The sequence below is a fragment of the Lepidochelys olivacea genome, assembly GCF_965140295.1.
Source record: "Lepidochelys olivacea isolate rLepOli2 genome assembly, chromosome: 3".
In the NCBI taxonomy this organism is placed as follows: Eukaryota; Metazoa; Chordata; order Testudines; family Cheloniidae; genus Lepidochelys; species Lepidochelys olivacea.
The window spans coordinates 102,282,132-102,301,833 of NC_140413.1; the positions used below are offsets into that span (position 1 = coordinate 102,282,132).

The 19,702-nt window shown below is 44.5% G+C and overlaps 1 protein-coding gene across 1 annotated transcript; it reads left to right on the forward strand.

The window, feature by feature from the left end:
• The first annotated feature begins 10,207 nt into the window (after positions 1 to 10,207).
• Positions 10,208 to 16,060, forward strand: RPS12 (ribosomal protein S12). Its single transcript, XM_084622143.1, has 6 exons — positions 10,208 to 10,319; positions 10,423 to 10,468; positions 10,868 to 10,984; positions 13,214 to 13,316; positions 13,837 to 13,938; positions 15,971 to 16,060. Exons 2-6 carry the CDS (start codon positions 10,455 to 10,457, stop codon positions 16,031 to 16,033), a joined length of 399 nt encoding a protein of 132 aa, XP_084478269.1. The 5' UTR covers positions 10,208 to 10,319; positions 10,423 to 10,454; the 3' UTR covers positions 16,034 to 16,060.
• Positions 16,061 to 19,702: the final 3,642 nt, after the last annotated feature.

Sequence of the window (19,702 nt, forward strand, 5' to 3'; positions counted from 1 at the left end):
GTGGTGCAGCCTCCAGTTAAAGCTGATTTAGGGTTTGGAATGGTGAACTAAAGGCCCCTGTCAAGGCTGATTCCCCAATCTAGCGCTGCAAGTGCAGAAGATGGGGTCCCACAAGCAATGAGATATAGGGAAATTAAAGGTGCTAGCGCCCCTTGCCTTTTGGCACTGTCCTCTGGCAGCCAGAATATGAAAGGCAGAAGTCCATTACCTACCTGTATAGCCCTGACCAGGCCAACAGCCTTTCCTGGGTTTTATCCTTTCCCAGGTGCCCCATGGTTGGTATAGTGTGGGCCAGCTGTAGGAGCTCCCATATAAGGGGTTTAGGCATCAGGTTAGAAGGTGCCTCTGTAGCTGGTACAATGTCTAATTTCTCCATTCAAACTGGGGAAACACTGGGTGTTCAGTCTGTCACAAATATTCTAACAATGAGTAAAGCACTCTTGGAGTGTTGAGTCTTCGTGCTGGTCTGCCACAATGTGGAAGTTGTGAGGCAGGGCACTGTACTCCAAGACCGTAGCTTAATCTGAGATGCCCTTTTGCTGGGCACCAAGATATCTGGACTGCTGGGCTGTTCCCTTTCCAAGATCCATCCTCTGAGAAGGCCCTCCCTAAGGCTCCATGATATCACAGGCACAGGTCCAAGCTCTTCTGTCCTTCCTTTGCTTGTTCTGCAACATGAATTTAATGCAAGTCTCAAAAAATCTGAATAGGTGGTGGGGAATAGATCCAGGCATCTTCTGAGTAGGCTCCTTCTTGCCCCTCCAAGAACTCAGACATTGAGAGAATGGATTCTCCTCACATGAACCCTGGAAGATATTTCCAGTCCTGCCCTAGTAGCAGCAACCAGAGTAAGCAATCCAAGACTCCCACCCAGTCAGCCCACCTGGTTCACTGCCTGAAAAGATTAGAGACATCACCATGGATGCACAAGAATCAAAGAGGTTGTCCTGGATTTAAGACCTTGGGCAAAACCAAGTCCCTTTGATGCAAGGTGTGCCTGCAGCTCAAGTCTAGCAGACCTTCCATGATAGTTTGGTCCAATTTTTACTTGGACTGCTTAGGGAACGAGGGGGGCTTACACGTTGGTTGATTGCCTCCCCAGACAGACTGAAACAGCACCTCAGACCATCACATTCCCTCAGTGGGCATTCACACTTGATGTGACCCTATTCCCTACAGCAATGATAAATCATTGGACTCTCCCCAGTGGGTGGCCACAGCACCTGGGCGGCTGAAGCTTTGAAAAAGTCAGTCTTTTCAGTTGGGGCTGTGGCCATGGGTGGACCCTGGTTCCAAAGTTGAGTAGCTCTGGGCCAAGCTCTCCTGCAAATGTTTCTGGGTCTCAATGGTGTCATCTTTTGTCCCCATTCCAGGCCAGGCTAGCCCATTGTGGGGCTGGGTTTTCCAGCCCTGGGCACCTTCGCCTCCAGGAACATTTCAGTCATTTCCAAGGCAGCTGCTACAGACAGTGGCCAGAATAACAGATCCACACCTGTATCTGAGCTGGGAGGACATGTGAATATTGCTTGAAGACAATTGTTCATTAGTTTCCCCCGTGGTCTTGGTCTCCAGATCCTGGAGTCATTGGGCTACTAGTTCCCCAAACAAAATAAACTACATCGGCAAAAGGACTTTTTTGTTTGTATAACTGCATCCACACTAGGGCTTTTGCCACAGAATAGCTATGTTGTTTGGGTGGAATTTTTTTCACATTCCTAATCAACATAGCTATAATAGCAAAATGTGAGTGTGGACCAGGCCATAGCTTTCTAGGCATTCTGCCTTCTAACTGGCAGCTCTATGGTGCTACATCTGAAGTCACTCAGCTCACCCTGCAGACTTTCTGGTGTCCTTGTGTGGTGCGCAGAAACTTTGCCACCATTACTTGCCCAAGTAACATTTCTGCTTCAGGCTTTTAGGCCTCATTTCCAGAGATGCTGAGCACTCACTAGTCCAGTTACAATCAATGCATGCTCAGGATGCTCAGCACCTCTGAAACCAGGCCCTAGGATTTTTCCAGACTGATCTACTATGCTTTGGCTATCCAGCTCTGTCTTATGTGCCTAGCAGGTATTTTTAATACACAATCACCAAAACTATCTGGGCACCAATTATATTAAGATTAATCACAATAGGGCAATGTAAGGACAAACGTTCCCAGTTATCTAACTTTAGGACACCACACTCCATGTGGCAGAATAGAATAGAATGATTTTTTTATAGTGAGATTAAGAAACTTTAAAATCCTTTCCCAGTCACCAAGAATAATAAAGTTATACATCCTTCTTTGCAGCTATGTATTTTGATGGTCTATAGAATGCTCACAGTGACTGAGCAGTGATATTGTTTCTCTTCTTTCATTCCTCCTACAGAGCTGCTGCAGGAGCCTGAAGCTGTGAGGTTAGAAGGTTCCTCAGAACAGACTTGATCTGTGAATATCTGCCTCCAGAAAAACAAAACAAAATCTCTGTGGTAGAGTAGAAACTGCCCCTTGAACAACCTCAAGATGATGATAGGGGAAGAAACATTGTTGGCGATTCTCAGTTGAGCAAAAGGACAAGGGCAGAATGTTGGCATATGTGGCACAAATATAAGGAAATCAGGGAAAGCTGCAGAGAGAGGGATTAGAGCTGTGAAAGGAAGAAACGGTAAACCAAGCCTCCATTTTTGAAGGCAGAGAGAAACAATCAAAACAATCTGTTCAGGGAGATGATGAATACTTTCCGTATACCATCACTGCCCCCCTTATAGCTGTAGCTTCCTTACATCAAAAGGCCCCCACGATTACAATTCAGCCCTCTCCCCATTCCTTGCCTACCTCGGTCTAGTGATCTCTCTCAAACACCAGCTTCTTTGTATCCATCCTCTACTTTTAGGACCTGATTCTCTTCTCACTTATTCTGACATAAAGCAGGATTCACTCCACAGAAGCCCATTGACTTACACTCATGTAAAACCAGCATAGGTCAGAGAAATTCCTAGTAACTACTATGAGCACCACCACACAGGGTTTGTAGGCAGCTCACAAGAGTCAACCATTAGCTCCCATTATGGATGCTTAGCAGTAATTTTAAAAAGTAACATTCTGCTGGAACAGTCACGTTTAAAAAAAAGCTATGAACTTTGTATGCTGAGGTATAGCTTTTAAGTAGTTAAGTGTGCACTGTTATAGAAAAATGGATTCACTAAACCAGTGTGTGGACTCTTATGTTTAAAAAGGGAAATGATCAAAATGGTTACAAATATTTATAGATTGTAACTTTGGAATTGGCACTTGACACTGACATGTGACAAGATTAAGAGCCACAAACATGGGTTCACTTTGAGGCCTAAAAGGAGGAAAAACAAACCATTAAAGTGCTTTCTTGCTTATATCAAGCCCCCAGCAACTTTTCAAGTCACCCTCCGGTCAGGATCCAAATTACATTGTATGACAAACTCATGCCTTGGTGCCCCAGGCTCTTTATAAATGCTGTCACTTCTTTTGACCTTAGCAGCTAGCCAAAAAATTAGCAGGTTTTTCCAGTGAATAGGAGAAATTGCTGATATTCAAGTAGTTCTTTGATGTGGTTTTGTTTATTTACAGAGTCCTGTGTCTCTGAACACAGAAGGAATCAAACAGCAGGAAACAACTTCATTGCTCACAGCACCAAGAACACTCTTTTCAGCTGACCTCTCCTGACTTTTTGTGGTCAGGATGAACACTCTTCATCCTGACCACAAAACCTCTCCCCAGTTTTCTTCAAAGGCCATACACCATGCTTGCAGCAGCTCCTTCAGGCTGTTCATTTGGCTCTCTTGGTCCTCTGTGTTCTGCCAGTTTCTCTCTCTCTCTCTCTCTTTCTCTGTGACCTCAAACAATACTCAGCAAATGCTCTTGGACAGGGTCACATATTCCTTCTGCCTTAGATGAGGGATTGTCTTTTCAGTTATGTTAACTGAAAGGAGTACTCACATCTATCAATCTTAATGTGCTTTTAACTTAACCCACAACAAGGTTTCACCCACCTCATAACAATACTATTGATGAAAGTCTGCATTCATTTTTAATTTTTTTGTCCACTACATGAAAACACAATAAGAATCATTTCCCCTCAAAACACCATGGGAATATGCATTTCTCACTCTGGTACTGTACATTTGTAAAGGCCTGTAAAATATTTTTGACCCTTCCTTCAAGAGACATAACTGACTGCTGTCCGCTGTGATCACACCTCTCTGAACAGGGCCAGCCCCAAAGATTTTAGGAAAGTTTTTTGACACATTTTATGTAAAAAGAGAGATGCGAATCTTCCACTTGTGCTGAAGTCTGTGCACAGTTATCAACATTTTAAAAAGTGTTTTTAAGAGTCATTTGTCAAAATAAGCTGGGAATGTGGGAGTCAATGGATTGTCCAGTTGTTAGGGATTTTTTGGGTGAATTTTGCTGAATGTTAGCACTTTATAAACCTTAATTAATCATTTCAACACTCCTGTGAAGTAGCATTATTATCCTCATTTTACAGATAGGAAACTAAGGTTACATCTACCATACAAAGTTTCATTGATGTAAGTTACATTGATGTACTACCAATGACATTTGCATATTGCCTGAGAGTATGCCTCTTGTCTGCTTGCGATGGCACTCCATTACTCACCAAGAGTGGTAGCATCTATGGAAAATGTGGTGCACCATGGATATTTACATAGATATTTATCCCTGTGTGTCCTGCGCCGCCATCCAGTCCAATGCCTTGTGGGACATTTTTACAATGCTTTGGGAATACTTGTGATTCGCTCATAGATTTCTGGGAACTTGGGATCAAATTTCCATAAAGCCATTTTCTCCAACACATAATGCTTGTTTCATTCCATAATTTTTGTGCTGTTATTACAACTCTCACAGTCCTATGCTCTGCTTTTCCATCTCTGCCATCTCTCTGGCAGAAGCATGTGCTCTGCAGAACTTCGGACAATATTAATAACTGCTGCTGATACAATACACATGAATCTCCTGTATTTGTGGAATTTCAAGTATGACTACAACCATGTGTGTGAGGAGGAAGAAGAGGAGATGTTTGATGATAATGACTGGGTGCTGATGCACAAAGCAAATAAAAATGGCAGGTTGCTGTTGACTCTCACAGAGCAGCTCTACATGGTGGATTGCTGCTTCTGGGACCAAGAAACAAGAACTGGCTGGTGAGGTCACATCAGAATGCAAGTTTGTGATGATGAGCAATGGCTTCAGAACTTTCAGGTGCAAAAGGCCATGTTCCTGGACCTGTGTGCCAAGTTTGCCCTAGCCCTCCACTGCAGAATCACCAGAATTAGAACTACATTGACAGTAGAAAAGTGAGTGGTGATCACACTAGAGAAACTTACAATGCTGGATTGCTATCGGTTGGTGGGAGATCAGTTCGGAGTTAAAAAATCCACAGAGGGTTCCATTGGCATCCAAATGTGCAAAGGGATAGTTTTCCCGTAGTTATGCAAGAGCTGGTTGCATGATGCTTACATCTTTAAGAACACAGGTCTTTTCCAAGAGCTGCAAGCAGGGACATTCTTCCCTGGTTGCTACATTCCCATTTGTGCTGTTGAAATGACAGTAGTGATTCGGGGGGACCCTACCCTTTGCTTCCTTGACATCAATGAAAGATTCATCTATTCCAGTGGTGGGCAACCTGTGGTTCACGGGCCACACGCGGCCCACCAAGGTAATCCACTGGCGGGCCGCGAGATAGTTTCTTTACATCAACCATCCACAAGCACAGCGGCCCGCAGCTCCCAGTGGCTGCAGTTCGCCATTCCCACCCAATGGGAGCTGCGGGAAGAGGCGGTCCGAAGGTTGCCGTCCACTGATAAATTGGCTGAGCAGGTGCAGGATTATTGTTGAATGTACTTTCAGTAGAATAAAAGGTTCTGGTGATGTTTACTAGCTAGACTGCATCTCAGAGAGAAAAAATATCCCAATGGTTATAGCTACCTGTTGTGTTCTGCATAATATCTGTGAGATGGGGGGGAAAGGCTACCAGCAGGGTGGATCAGCTGTCTGCTGAGTTTGAACTGCCAGGCACAAGGACTATTAGAAGAGCCAGCCATACAAGGGCACCATTTAGGGATGCCAGGGGAGGGCTGCAGCCCCTCCACCCCAAGTTTTGTACCACCAGTTGGGAGCAACGCTGCTTGCTCCTCTGCCTCCTCCCCTCACTAGCTGGGAGCGAGAGTGACGCACACTGCTTTCGTCGCTTACTCCTCTCCAAGCCGCCCCTCACCAGTCAGCAGCAATGTGGTTCACTCTTCTTTCCCCTCCCCTCCCTGGGCTGGCAATTCTTTGCTTGGCCAATAGGAATGAAGAGGTGTATCTGGCAGAGCCAATAGCAGGACTGGGAGTTTCAGCAGCACTTTTTTCCAATTAATTCCTGAAACAAACAGGCTCAGGGAGTGGTGTGGGGAAGGAAGCTCTGGGCTTAGGTCAGAAGATGCTTGCTGCAGATTTCGCCATTCACCTTCACATGGTGACATGTTGCAAAGGCAGGAGCAAGCCCCTTGTGACACCAGTAGATACAGGGCTGCTCAGGCTGGAGAGGGGGTAGCTGCCCCAGGCACATTTGGGGATAATTATCCCCACAGCCAGCCCAGCTTTGGAAGTTTCAGGCAGCAAGAGTAGAGCTGAAGAATGACCACCTGGGATCTTTCCCTGCTGCCAAGAAACAAACATGTGCTGTCACTAGGGTTGTCAACTTTCTAATTCCAGAAAACTGAACACCCTTGCCCTGCCCACTGCCCCGCCCCTTCCCCAAGGCCCCGCCCCCTGCTCACTCCATCCCCCCTCCCTCCATCATTTGCTCTCCCACACCCTCTTTCATGAGCTTATTTTCACGGAAAGGCCCAAACAGGCATATTTTTTGTTTTGACAGATGTATTATGCTAAGTCCAGATTTTATTTGTTACAGGACACTAGAGCTCGCAGCAAATTAGTCAAAAAGGGTAATTTAAAAAAATGAAATTTCACAAACATTTTCATGATTCTTTCCCTCCCCTCTTCCCACTTTTTATAACCAGCTCCATGTTTTTTGTTCACGAAAGTAATTATAATTTTATGTGTGGAATTAGGACCACACATTATCACAGCTGCAATGGGTCCATTAAAGGCCCACTCCTGAAGCCCAAGAGCACAACCACAGAAATGCACACCTGCCCAGATACCTATAAAAATAAATCTGTAGAAACTGACTCCCACACCTACATGCAGATACATGAGTATTCATGTGCACACATCAAGCATGCACTAACACATATAACTCCACATTATTTATTATTACAATTGTTGTTTAGTGCCTGGAGACCCCAACTAAGATCAGGGCTCCAGGGTGCTAGGTGCTGGACATACACATAAGAAGAGAGAATCTGCAACAAGGAGTTTATAATGTAGCTAGACAAAGGTGGGGAGAAATGTCTGAGACGTTGGCTCTTCTATTATTTTCCTTGTTTGATCTAATACATCCCTTTTTAGCTGAGCATACTTCCACCTACTGGATAGAATATATATTGCATAGGTCATTCTATAGTTCCCTGTACAGAGGTGTAACAAGCCTCATGGTCCACTAGTGGATGCCTCCCATAACCTGGATGGAAAGAAGTGGGGCAAAATTGTATCAATGCTGTGGGTACCAGCAAGGTGATAGAGGGATACATTGCAGAAAAAGGACGGACGATTCTGGTTTTGGTTTCTTTAGTTACAAAGCTGTGGCTACCAACTTTTGTTCTCCTTCTCCCCCCACTCCCGCCACACACACAAAATCAGTTTTTTTGTTTCTGTGTTTTTTCATTCTCAGAATTTTCCAGTCTTTGTATTCTACTTTGACTCTTTTCTGAACACATTCTTAGGCTACAGAAATCTTTTCAGACACAGTGGAGAAGAATATATATAAATGCTGAATACTGAAACGTAACATTTACAAGGTGTGGGATGTTTCTGGTTTAAATGCGTCTTGTTAACAATTCCTTTAATGTGGGAATATCTGAAATTCTTATAGTAGGTCCGAGGGTAGTTGTCATGTTTTTGAAATGTATCTGGTTTCTGACATACAAATGTGTATTTAAGAACTGTGGCTAAATCTCCAAGGTCTTAGTTTTACTTCTGAATTAATTCACACCCATATGTCATTGTCAAAGTTGGTTACTGAAACAAAACAGATCTCATTTGTGCCATTGAAAATATACCCCAAAGTTTCAATATAGTTCTGTAGTTCTTGCTTTATTTGTAAGTATTACTCTCATTTTACAGTTGGTGAAACTGAGGCATTCTTCAAGACTGAAAGTATCTTCCTATACGCGTGAAAAACACCTGGCATAGTGCAGGCACTACTAGCATAGACATGACAAGTGACTTTTACCAGATCACATAGTGAGTTTGTGGTGGAGCAACTGGGAACAGAACCAAGATGGCCTAACTCCCTCTCCCCTGCTGTAACCACAACTGCATCCCAATAACCATCTCATAGTCGAATTTCGTCTTAGGCTGTTGGGCTCTCAATTTATTTGCTATCTTATACAAAAAAACTTTGGCCTGACAATGTCTTTTTAATTATTATTGATACCTGTATTACAATAGTGCCTGCAGGTTCAAACCAAGATCTGGGCCCCATTGTTCTAAGAGTTGTACAAACACTCAGGGACTTGTCTATGCTGCAGCCACAGCAGCGGCAGAGCCAGGGTGTACCTGTGCCACATAGCGACATAATAGCGTCTATGTTTTCTACAGTGACAGGAAGGGGTTTTCCATCGATGTAATTAATCAACTTCTTTGAGAGGCGGTAGCTAAGTCAAGAGATGAATGCTCCTATCAACCTAGCTGCATCTAAAGTGGGGGTTAGGTCAACCTAACTATGGTGCTTTGGAGCTGAGGGCTGATGTACACTACAAACTTACACTGGTATAGCTACGTCTCTCAGGGGTGTGAAAAATCCACATGCCTCAGAAGCTCTCCCGCCAACATAATGCTGTGCATATGAGCGGTTATGCTGGTGTAACTATGTCGCTCAGGGGGGGGTCATTTAGGCTATGTCTACACTGCACTTTCATCGTTAAAATTTTTGTCACTCATGGGTGTGAAAAAACACTCTCTGGACAACAAAAGTTTTAATGACGAAAAGAGCCGGTGCGGACGGTGCTTCATCAGTGAGAGATGCTCTGCGGCCAATGAAGCTACTGCCCCTCCTTGGGGGTGGTTTTATCTTGTCCACAGGAGAGCTCTCTCCTGGAGACAAAGAGTGGCTATGCTGCCTGCCTTACAACAGCAAGGCTTTAGCGGCACGGCTGTGCCACTGTAAGGTGCGCAGTGTAAGCACAGCCTTATTTGCACCCATCAGAGCCATAAATTATGCTGACATAAGCTGTAGGGTAGACATAGCCCCCTGGGAAAGGAGGTGGGGAGGAGTTGAGCTGTGGGAATCACTGATCTTCTTCCCGCTGGCGGGCCCACGGGAGAACTGACAAACAGCAGGGCTTTGTGGGAAAGGAAAGGGGAACTCTGAGCGCAGGGGCCACAAAGGATCCCAAGCAGACATGCCAAACCCGTGGGAAAACATGCAGAAATTGGGCTGGTTTTTGGCTTAATTGGCTTGAGAGCTGCTTGTTGGCTAGTTTGGGGCTTGTAGCGCCTTTTTGGGGGTGGGTGGGGGGGGGATCAGCGCCCGGGCAAGCACCGCGGGCAGGGGGATCTGGTCCCAGGGCCTGTTGGGGCTCTTAGGGATCGGCTTGTTTTGAACTGGGATTAGCCTGACTCGTGGCTCAGTGTGAAAGTCGGGTGCTTATCTACCGCGCGGAAGTTGGCAACTGTGACCCCAAGACGGGAGCAAGGGCAAAAGCAGAGGGGCGCTGACTCCACCAGGGTCTGTGGGAGACGCGCGGACTGGCCCCGGTCTCCTTCTCACAGGCGGTTCCCGCCAGCGGCGCGGTTTGGCCCGAGGCAGCCGGGCCCCGCCGCTCCGCCAGAGGCTCCCGCCCGCCCCGGCACGTTGCGGTGGAAAAAAGTTTGGGCGGAAACACGTCACCCAGCTCGGGGGGGGACACAGGCAGAGGCGACTGGGGGGGAAGGTTTTGTTGTCAGCACTGCTTGTGAACGGGAGTCAGTGACTGACAGACAGTGACACGCACGCACCGAGCAGGGCGCGTTCGGCCCCCGCCCCCCTCTCCAGGGCTATCGCCGGGGATCAGGCGCTTCTGAGGACACCTCTTCCGGGAGCGCGCGGCGCTGCCGGGGTCCTCGCGCCCTTAAGTAGGTGCCGCCGAGGGCCCCGCCCCCTCTTTCGCTGGTGACTCGTAGAGGCTGCGGGGTGAGTGGGAGCTGGGCCGCGGCGCGAATTCAACCTCCGCCCGGGCCGGGCCGGGGCTGCGGCCACCGCCACTAACCTTCTCGCTCTGCCTCTTGTGTTTCAGCAAATCCCGGGCGGGAGCGACCCCCACCGACCATGGCCGAGGAAGGGTGAGAGCCGGGGGGGCGGGCGGGCGGGCGGGGGGGGGGGGGGGCGCGAGTCGGGGGGCGCTGGGTCCTGGCAGCTCCGCTCGGGGAGGGGGAAAGACGCGGCCCCGCCTGGGCGATGCCGGGCTCAGCGCGCCACGTGCCGCCCATGTGGCTCCGCCGGGCGCTCCTGGCCCGGCCCAGGCCTGCGCGGCCCCGCCGCGTGTTGGGAGCCTGCGGGGTCGCCGGGCCGGGGGCTTCACCCGCAGCGGTGGGAGTCGGGCCGAGCTGCAGCAGGATTGTGTGTCCCTGCGCGCACCCCCCCACCCCCACCCCCCGGCCGGTGTGCTGTTGCTCCGGGGCTCCTAAGGCGGGAGGCTGGCAGGTGAGCGAGGCGCTCTGTCTCTGTGTTCAATTGTGTAGCATTGCTGCTGGAGGTGTAATGGATGTTAACACCGCCCTGCAAGAAGTGCTGAAGACCGCACTCATCCACGATGGCCTGGCTCGTGGTATTCGTGAAGCTGCCAAAGCCTTGGACAAGTAAGTCTTACGCTGGGGCTACGTATTGTAGCGAACAAATGTGTTTGTTTAGTTGTGTTAATGTAGGTGCAGTACCTGGTTTGTATAGGTATTTAGATATCTATATTAGCCTGAAAAGGTTTTGGCTTGAAATCTGATCCTTCTGTCTACTGCTATACATAAACCCCAAAATTACAGGTTACAGTCCCAAAATGCTGGGTTTCCTGTGCTTGTGTTATGTAGTTGCATCATGTAACTGAGTGCACACAAACAAAAATAGCTTTCATGAACAGTTGTGGGAGTTTTAGCACACACAACATGATTTTAGTTTAGGAAATCTGTGTCTGAGTGTAGTTTGCTTGAGCCTCTACTTTAAATGTAGTTTAAGACTAGTATGGCCCTTGTTTTGGAGAGCTGATACATTTCTTCTAGGCCAGGGATTATTGGAAGATTGAGTTTTTTATAGACAATATCAGTCTACTAAACTTAATAGTGTGCCTTTAACTGGGGATAAAAATCTTCTCAAGATCTCCTTGAGAATAGGTCTATTTGGGAAAACCTGTCTTCAGCTTTTTGGTAACCTTTAATTTATTTTCTGGTTTCATTCGATGAACTTCTATATAATATATTGCAAAGAAAATCTTATAAAACAGAACAGGAAGCTGAAACTATGTCTGTTAACATATGGTATGTGAGTTGGTCTCAGAGCACACAGTGGCAAAGTAAGATCGAGATGCATGTGTGAATAATCTCTTTAGGTTCAGGTATATAATAGCTTTCAAAACTCCAATAAAACTACAGTGTTTGAATGATGACTCTCAAAAATGTCGGATACCCCTTCACTCTTTTTATGAGTGATAAAAGTAGTCTGACAAACCTGTAAGTTCAAGGGAATAGACAGAAAGATAATATAAAAACAGGAGTGAGAAAAGAAAAAGACAGACTATGTACAGTCAACTGCCTAAAACATACTTTAGGAAATACAGTTCTGTTGCCAAAAGAGACATTGCTTTTTGAGCTGCCTATATGTAAAACCTTATTTGTTGTAGGCTGGGTGGGGTTCGGGGGATATTAGCACAGGACCATGGTTAGTATTGATATTTAATAGGCAGATTCTTTCAAAGTGTGTTAAGTACAGTACTAGGAGCCTGCTTTTAGCCACATTCATCTCTTCAGATGATCAGATGTGTGGTGCAGGATGAAATAGATGGAGTAGCATCATGGTTGTAATCAGGTCTGGGTGTAATGACTCGGATCCTCGTGATATTCACATCTCACTTCCATTTCTTGCATGAGGAGGATCAGGAGAGATCAGAGCCAAACCCATGCCCAGGATTCAGGTGGATCCCATTCTTTTTCAATGGTGCCCTCCCGAACCTTTATCCAATATATGTTATTCATAGAACTTTAACTTGAGACATTGTGAACAACTACAGTAACTCCATTCCAGTCGCCAGCAGGGGAATAAAATTGCATACAAAGTTCCAACAACTCCAGTCATTTTAATGGTCAAAATGCATAAAGTAAAGATATAAAATTCATGGCTTGTGCTGCTGGGTTTTTTCTTGCCTGGACTCCTGTAACTGCCTTCTTTCAGGTCTCCATCACTCCCATCTTCCTCTTCAAACTATCCAAAAAGTTTGTATTGCAATAGTGTACAGAGGTCCTAATAAAACTTGAGGTACTGTCATGATAGCTGCTTTGCAAACAGGCAGGCAAGATCCCTGCCTTGAAGAGTTTATAATTTAAATTTCAAATATAACTAGTGGACGTACATTTTTACTTCACAATCATAGTTGTGCTAATGGATTGCTGTCATTTGAACTATGCAGTGAAGGCCTCACTTTTGCAGTTGACTGCTTGCTGTAATATGGAGGTGTGCCTATATGCAGTCATTTGGAGAATCTGGGCTCTAACTACATTACACTGCATTAAATCAAGGGCAGCGGTTCCATGTAATCAATGGTTTTTTAGATTGTTTCCAAAACTGAAGTGGATTCCTGTCAGTTAAACTAGAACTCTGATATTGATGCAGTAAATCCTTCTAAAGCTTGATTAAAAATTATTTATTCTCTTGTAAACTGAATCTGAACATATTGGTGGGATCAGATAGGTTTTACAAAAAGTTGTTAATGCAGGCAAATAGACATTGAATATTGTATTTTAGTTCATGGCTTAATTACTAATGAAAATCTATTGACTTCGGAATAACTTGTTGTGTAACTTGTGTATAAATGTTCTTTGTTTTAGACGCCAAGCCCACCTTTGTGTACTTGCTTCAAACTGCGACGAACCCATGTATGTAAAGTTGGTTGAAGCCCTTTGTGCAGAACACCAGATCAACTTGATAAAAGTGAGTATTGAAACTTCAGTTACAAATTGAGAGCTGTATCAGTATTGTACTTAAAAATATACGTGGTGCCATAAGTGATCTGATACAGTAGTCTACTCAACCAAGACCCATTTCTGTTGGACTAACAGTTTAGTGCTATGAACTAAGCATATTAACACTACAAAACCACAAAAGTATAAAATATAAGGCAGAGGAAGAAAATTAAGCTTTTTCAGTAAGTAATGTTGAAGTCCAAGTAGACTGTGATGCATTTTGTGCATTGTAAAACTCAGTGGCTGCCACTTCTGCCTACAAATGAATTTTGTTAGTCTGAGGCTCTTAATTGCAAGTCAAAGCCACATTTACTTTCTTCAGAATCCTGTTAGAGCTGTACAATGATGATAGTTTGGCTCCCTCTACTGATATTTGTGAGGAAAGCAGCTACAAATGTTACCCAATGTTTCTGAGTGTACAGCGGCTTTGATCTTATTCTGAATGCACCAAGGAAAGTGCAGTTCTAATGTACTAATGTCTTTAACAGGTTGATGACAACAAGAAACTGGGTGAGTGGGTAGGTCTCTGCAAAATCGACAGAGAAGGAAAACCCCGCAAAGTAGTGGGCTGCAGTTGTGTGGTTGTCAAAGTAAGAGTACAAGTTTTTTCCATGTTTCCTCGGTTTCCAAAAAATAAGTAATAAACCTAGAATATAGTTTTAAATAGAAAAATATTTCTACTTTGAAAATTCAGTGCCAGTTTTCTGTTCCAGAAAAACATTGTTTCCTGTATTGAAAAAAAATAGGCATACGTGAACTAACATTCGTATTTTATAATTAACTTTAGTGGTATTTTTAGAAACAAAAAATTTTACTGATCCCAGCTCAATCTAATGTGTTTTCTTTTGTTGCTGGTTATTTTATAATGCATAACTAGACATTTGAGTACAGGATTGGTAGAAAACAGTAATGTTTTAGCCTTCAAACAAATTTAATATTACCCTTTATTGGAAAAGATCTGATTCTGTTTTAACAAATAACCAAATGCCAGTAAATTATGTCTGCTTAACTTGAAAATGTTTTGCAGAAATCATTAGGATGGTGCTGGCAATAACAAAGCCATGGTACGAGCCTTAAGGACTTGCTAGTCCTTGAGGTCCCTGAAAATGGCTACATATTTTCCATAGTGGACAACACTAATGGTTACTCTGAATATTTTCATATTTCTGTCATTGTTCTGGATTTTAATAAATGGATTTCCTGTGATCGCTAAGACTTTGCCACAGATTCCATGTTATCACAACAATTAGGCATGCTTGCCTACATTTTACTATTAGGTTCCCTTAAGTCTCAGGCACTCATATGTTGTAGGGTATTTTGGAAGAGTAGCAGAGTATCTGGGAAAGTGCAGTCCACTTGAGGTTGCTAAAGGAGCACAACAAAGAGATGGTAGAAGCACGCTGCTTTTGAACACACACTTTTTGGTCAAGGTACAGGGGATTATTGGTGTTTTTGAGGGGAGTCAAGGATGAGAATAGACTTTCAAAAATACTGTGTGTGTGTATATATATAGAGGGAAAATCTAGCAGTTAGTATGCATGTTTATCACTGGATACCTTTTATCCCAACTTCTGCACAGCTCAGTTTCTTCAAACAGTGGGAAGTAGATGAGGTGTGTGCAACTTATTAGTATATTAAGGAGGCTAAAGTGAATATTTAGGGCTTGGCTACACTTGTGAGTTAGAGCGCATTAAAGCATCCCTGGGCGCCCTAGGTCACTACCCGTCCACACTGGCAAGGCACATAGAGCGCTCTGACTCCGCGGTTAGAGTGCTTTTGGTAGTCCACCTCGGCGAGTGGAATAACGTTTGATGCGCCTCGACTGCGAACGCTCTGGTGTCAGTGTGAACAAGGTGTTGCGTTACTGTGCTCTGATCGGTCTCCAGAAACGTCCCATAATCCCCTTAAGTCAAGTGGCCACTCTTGTCATTGTTTTGGAATCCCTGCAGGAAAGCGGATATGCCCTTTAAAAGCTCTGTTTCTGACAGCCAGCATGCTTATCTGCTCCAAGACAAATCAAACCATTACTGTGGAATGCTGTGTGAGAGAGAGGCAGGGGGGAGGGAGGCCTGCTGCTGTCTGAATTTACAAGACAGCGTGCTGACATGCTCTCAGCCCCCCAAAACCTACTCTCTCTCCCCGCACATACACACAGCGTGCTCCCTGTCACACTCCGCCCCATGTTGCAGTAACTTGCATGCTGGGATAGCTGTCCATAATGCACCGCTCCCAATGCTGCTGCAAATGTGGCCACGCCAGTGCGCTTGAACCTGACAGTGTGGACAGACTGCAGCGCTTTCCCTGCTGCTCTCTACGAAGGCTGGTTTAACTCAAAGCGCTCTATGTCTGCAAGTGTAGCGATGCCCAAAGAGTCTCTGGTTGTTACTCCTACCATGAGGGTGTACATGAAGAAGTATATACATACCTGTACATCGTACTTGAAGAATAAAGTTTGTGTGCCCATATTTCTAACTGCTGAATCTGAGTGTCTTCCACTAAAGTTTACCCCAACGTAGCCAAACAAAAATATATTGTAATTTAGCATTTAGCTTACTCTGAACAAAGATGTATTAATTTTCCAAAGATGTGTGTATTCCATTAATTTACTGTTTTATATTATAGGACTATGGCAAGGAATCTCAGGCCAAAGATGTCATCGAAGAATACTTCAAGTGCAAGAAATGAATGAAAAATAAATTTTGTCAAGCCTGACTAATTTGTCTTTTTTGATGGGCGGCATCTATCATGATCTCTCAAAAGTACACTTTCTAACCCCTCCTTTCATCTTAGGTCTTTTGAGGGTAGTTTATAATTCATTCAACTATATCCACGTAATTACGCAAACTCTTGCTATCAATTGTAGAGAGAACCTAATTTTGTTTTGGGGGGATTGAGAACCTCTATTGCAGCATCTGTGATGAAAATTTGGCTCCCTCTACTGAAACAAGTGAGGAAAGATGCCTGAATTGTTACCCAAATCTTCTGAGATGCAGCAAAAATTCCTTAAAACTAGCTTATTTTGGCACTTCTTAATTAACACTGGATACATTTTAAGTATGGTTTTTCTATCTTTTGAGAACTTAACTACACAGTTCTAAAGGAAATTCAGGTTTGAATTTGAGATTTCAGCTCAAATATGTTTTTATAATGCGCTGAATATAAGTAACTTTCACCCCAACCTTTGTGAGCTTCTGGATTTTGCTTTCTTATGTTTAGATATGTTCTGATAAGGAGTTCTGGCTTTGCCTTCTGTCTGTGAACCAGACTAAGTAATCCTTGTAAGGTCCCATTATAAGTGAAATGCTCAGATTATTTTGACCTCTTGACCATACTTCTTCCCTACTTTGTGTACTGGCTGTGGCTTAATTCTGTTAAAAGTGAATGTTAAACTACCACTGTTCTAATTAGATTGCATTTTTGTTAGTGTGGGGAATGCACTGACTGAGTTGTGAGGGAATTTATAGGAACCAATTTGATACCTTCATGCTAATTAATGGTGAGGTGGATTTCCTTTATATAATATTGTGAAAATGTCTCCTATTGGAGTTACAATTTTCAAACTTGGCAACTAGATATTGTGATTAAAACTTGTGACAAAAGCTGGACAGCTACAAGAGTGATGTTGGCCTTAGAATGATAAAGGTCCCTTTTCCTACAACCTGAGAAGGAGTTGGCTCAGGTCATTAGGGACACCCGAGTCCAATTCAGGGCTGCCTGAGACTTCTAAAAATCCCTCTGGTGAGAAGAGAGACAAGCTGCTGCAGGGCTAGTGGCAGTAGGGAGAGAGGCTTCTCCCTACAACAGAAATAGCCAAAACGGAGTACTTGTTTAGGGGAAGGACTAACACCCTGGGCGCATAACAGGATGATACCCCTCGGGGGGGAGCGGGAGTGAAAGGTTTCCCCCTTTATTTTGTGTTTGAATATTTTTGTGTGGTGGAGTACTTTAAAGCCTAACTTGAAAATATTGATAAACATAGTGGGAAGGAAGACCCACTGTCCAGAGTGTGACTGATTTACTGCAGGCCCTCCTACAACCTGATGGGGAAATGCCTTAGTTTGTGGCTTTTGTTTAGAATTGATAGAAAATTTTTGTATACCAAATAGGGTGTTTTATCAAACGAGAAACATGAAAGCCTAAGAGTATAGATCTGGTTAATATTTGTCCATACTTTCTCAGCCCCATTTATGTCCAACTTTTTGCAATAGTTTTTTTCAGTTTTAGCCCAGGTTGGTTAAGTACTCTGAATCAAAATCACTTGCATACTCCTAGCAAGTGCACAACATTTTATATGTCGTGTTTGTGGTGCACTGCCTAGCATTGTGGTCTGAAAATAATGCTATAAACCTGATTATGTAGGAGATATGGACTTAAATATTTTAGTATTTATCACTATGCAAAACTAGAGAAGAAAGAGCCTTGGTCAAGTGTCAAGTTGGTTTTACTCTTTCCTATTCCATGAAGCCTGCTGTCTTTTGGCTGCTGATGGGAATAGCTACATCAAGGTTTGCAGACATCATCTGCAAGGGCTAGTATAACAACGTAAATGGAATTACATACACAACTACACTTGCAAAGCTGAGCATTCAAAAGTTGGGAAATGCCAGAAAAATGGTTGCCTGCACAACCATAATTCTGCTGCCTTTGCATATGCAGTTTTCTTCACAGGATTTTGGCCTTATTGCACAGAATGGATATTGCATTTTGAATGAGCAACTCTTTTAATTTTGTTACATGATTACTGTGTATTGCACCATGCCTATCATACTAAATACTGTTCAAACCCTGCTCTGATTACAGAGTATTTCCTCATAGTTTTTTCCATGGGATTCTTTGCTGTAGTTAGGAGTGCTTCACAAACAGTAGTTTATGTTTGCAACACTTTCTCTTCCCCTTCCTCCCCCGCATACCCTGGTGTGTATGTTTACACTGATAAAAGGCCTGTAGCATGGTGGCTGCTGCTGGCCCAGGTCAGCTGTCTGGTTTTGGGGCTACAAAATTGCAATGTTAGTTGGACTGGAGCCCATGTGGGAGGGAGGGACTAAGAGTCACAAGGGCCAGTCTAAGCCTGAACTCCACTAATTTTTAGCCCGGCAACCGAACTCAGCTGACCCAGGCTGTGAGACTTGGTGCTGTGGGTTTTTTGCAGTGATGATGTACCCTCTGAGGTGACCTGGTATTCCCATTTTATAGATCCATAAGAGAGCATAGGTGCCACTTGGATCCTGAAACCCCTTTCTACTCCTGCGTAATCAGAAAAAGGTGCCTAAAATCCCATGGCACCAGGGATTCCATAGTTAAATCTAAGCCTCTGCATATGTGCATAGACTCTGTTGCCTCAGGGTAGGTCAGTAGTTCCTAACCTATTTACCATTGTGGGCAGCATGTACAGCTCTCTGTTATGTGGGTTGCATCCACACTGTACTACCTGTATGGCCCTGAGGATGTCACATGGGCTGCAGCTGTGTGCTGATTGGGCCGAAGGTTGGGAACCACTGGTCTAGGTGTACATGTCATGCCTAAGTAGGCTCCTCAATCTAGGTTGTCCCCTTTGCAGAGCCTGAGCCAGTAGGTGTCCTCAAAACATGTTTAAACCTGCACAAAATGGATGCAGGGGTGTGAGGCTGGCTTACCTTTAGCTCAGTGCTTAGGGTCTGGGAGACCTGAGTTCGTTTTCCCCCTTCTATGTGATATGAAGCAGAGCTTTGAACTTGGTTTTCCCACCTCCCAGGAGTGACATAGCTATTGAACTATGGGGTATTTTAGCATTGGGGGGTGGGCCTCATTCTTTCCTTGTGAAGCAGTGTATGATGAATTATTAAATATGGGTTGGGCTAGGGTGAGAATGATTATAGTGCAGTGATTTAGAAATCTCACCTGAGGAGGGAGATCCACATTCAAATCCCTGTTCTGCATCAGGGAACGGTACATAACTGGACCCAGCTCCCTCACATATCAGATGAGTATCCTGACGGTACAGGCTCCTAACTCCAGGAGAGGGTTCACTGCTAAGAATGCCAACCAGAGATAGGTGCCTTCCTCTGGCCCACAGATTGCGCAGGCTTCTACAGAGGGGTAGAGCTTGTGCCCAACCTTTCTCAGGATTTCTGATTGACTGGTTTAGATGACTCCATGCTCAGCATTGGCTTTTGGGGATCCTATTCTTAGATGCCTATGCAATGTACAGAACAGTGATTCTCAACCTATTTACCATTGTGGGCCACACATGTGGCCCACAACATGTTATGTGGGCTACATCCAATGCTACCTGTGTGGCCCTGAGGATGTCACATGGGCCGCAGCTGCATGCCGATTGGGCTGCAAGTTGAGAACCACTGGTATAGAATGTCTAGG

Coding starts and splice junctions, on each gene's coding strand:
- RPS12 (XM_084622143.1), top strand. Junction 10,985..13,213: donor GCTGCCAAAGCCTTGGACAA/GTAAGTCTTACG, acceptor TCTTTGTTTTAG/ACGCCAAGCCCACCTTTGTG. Junction 13,939..15,970: donor GCAGTTGTGTGGTTGTCAAA/GTAAGAGTACAA, acceptor TTTATATTATAG/GACTATGGCAAGGAATCTCA.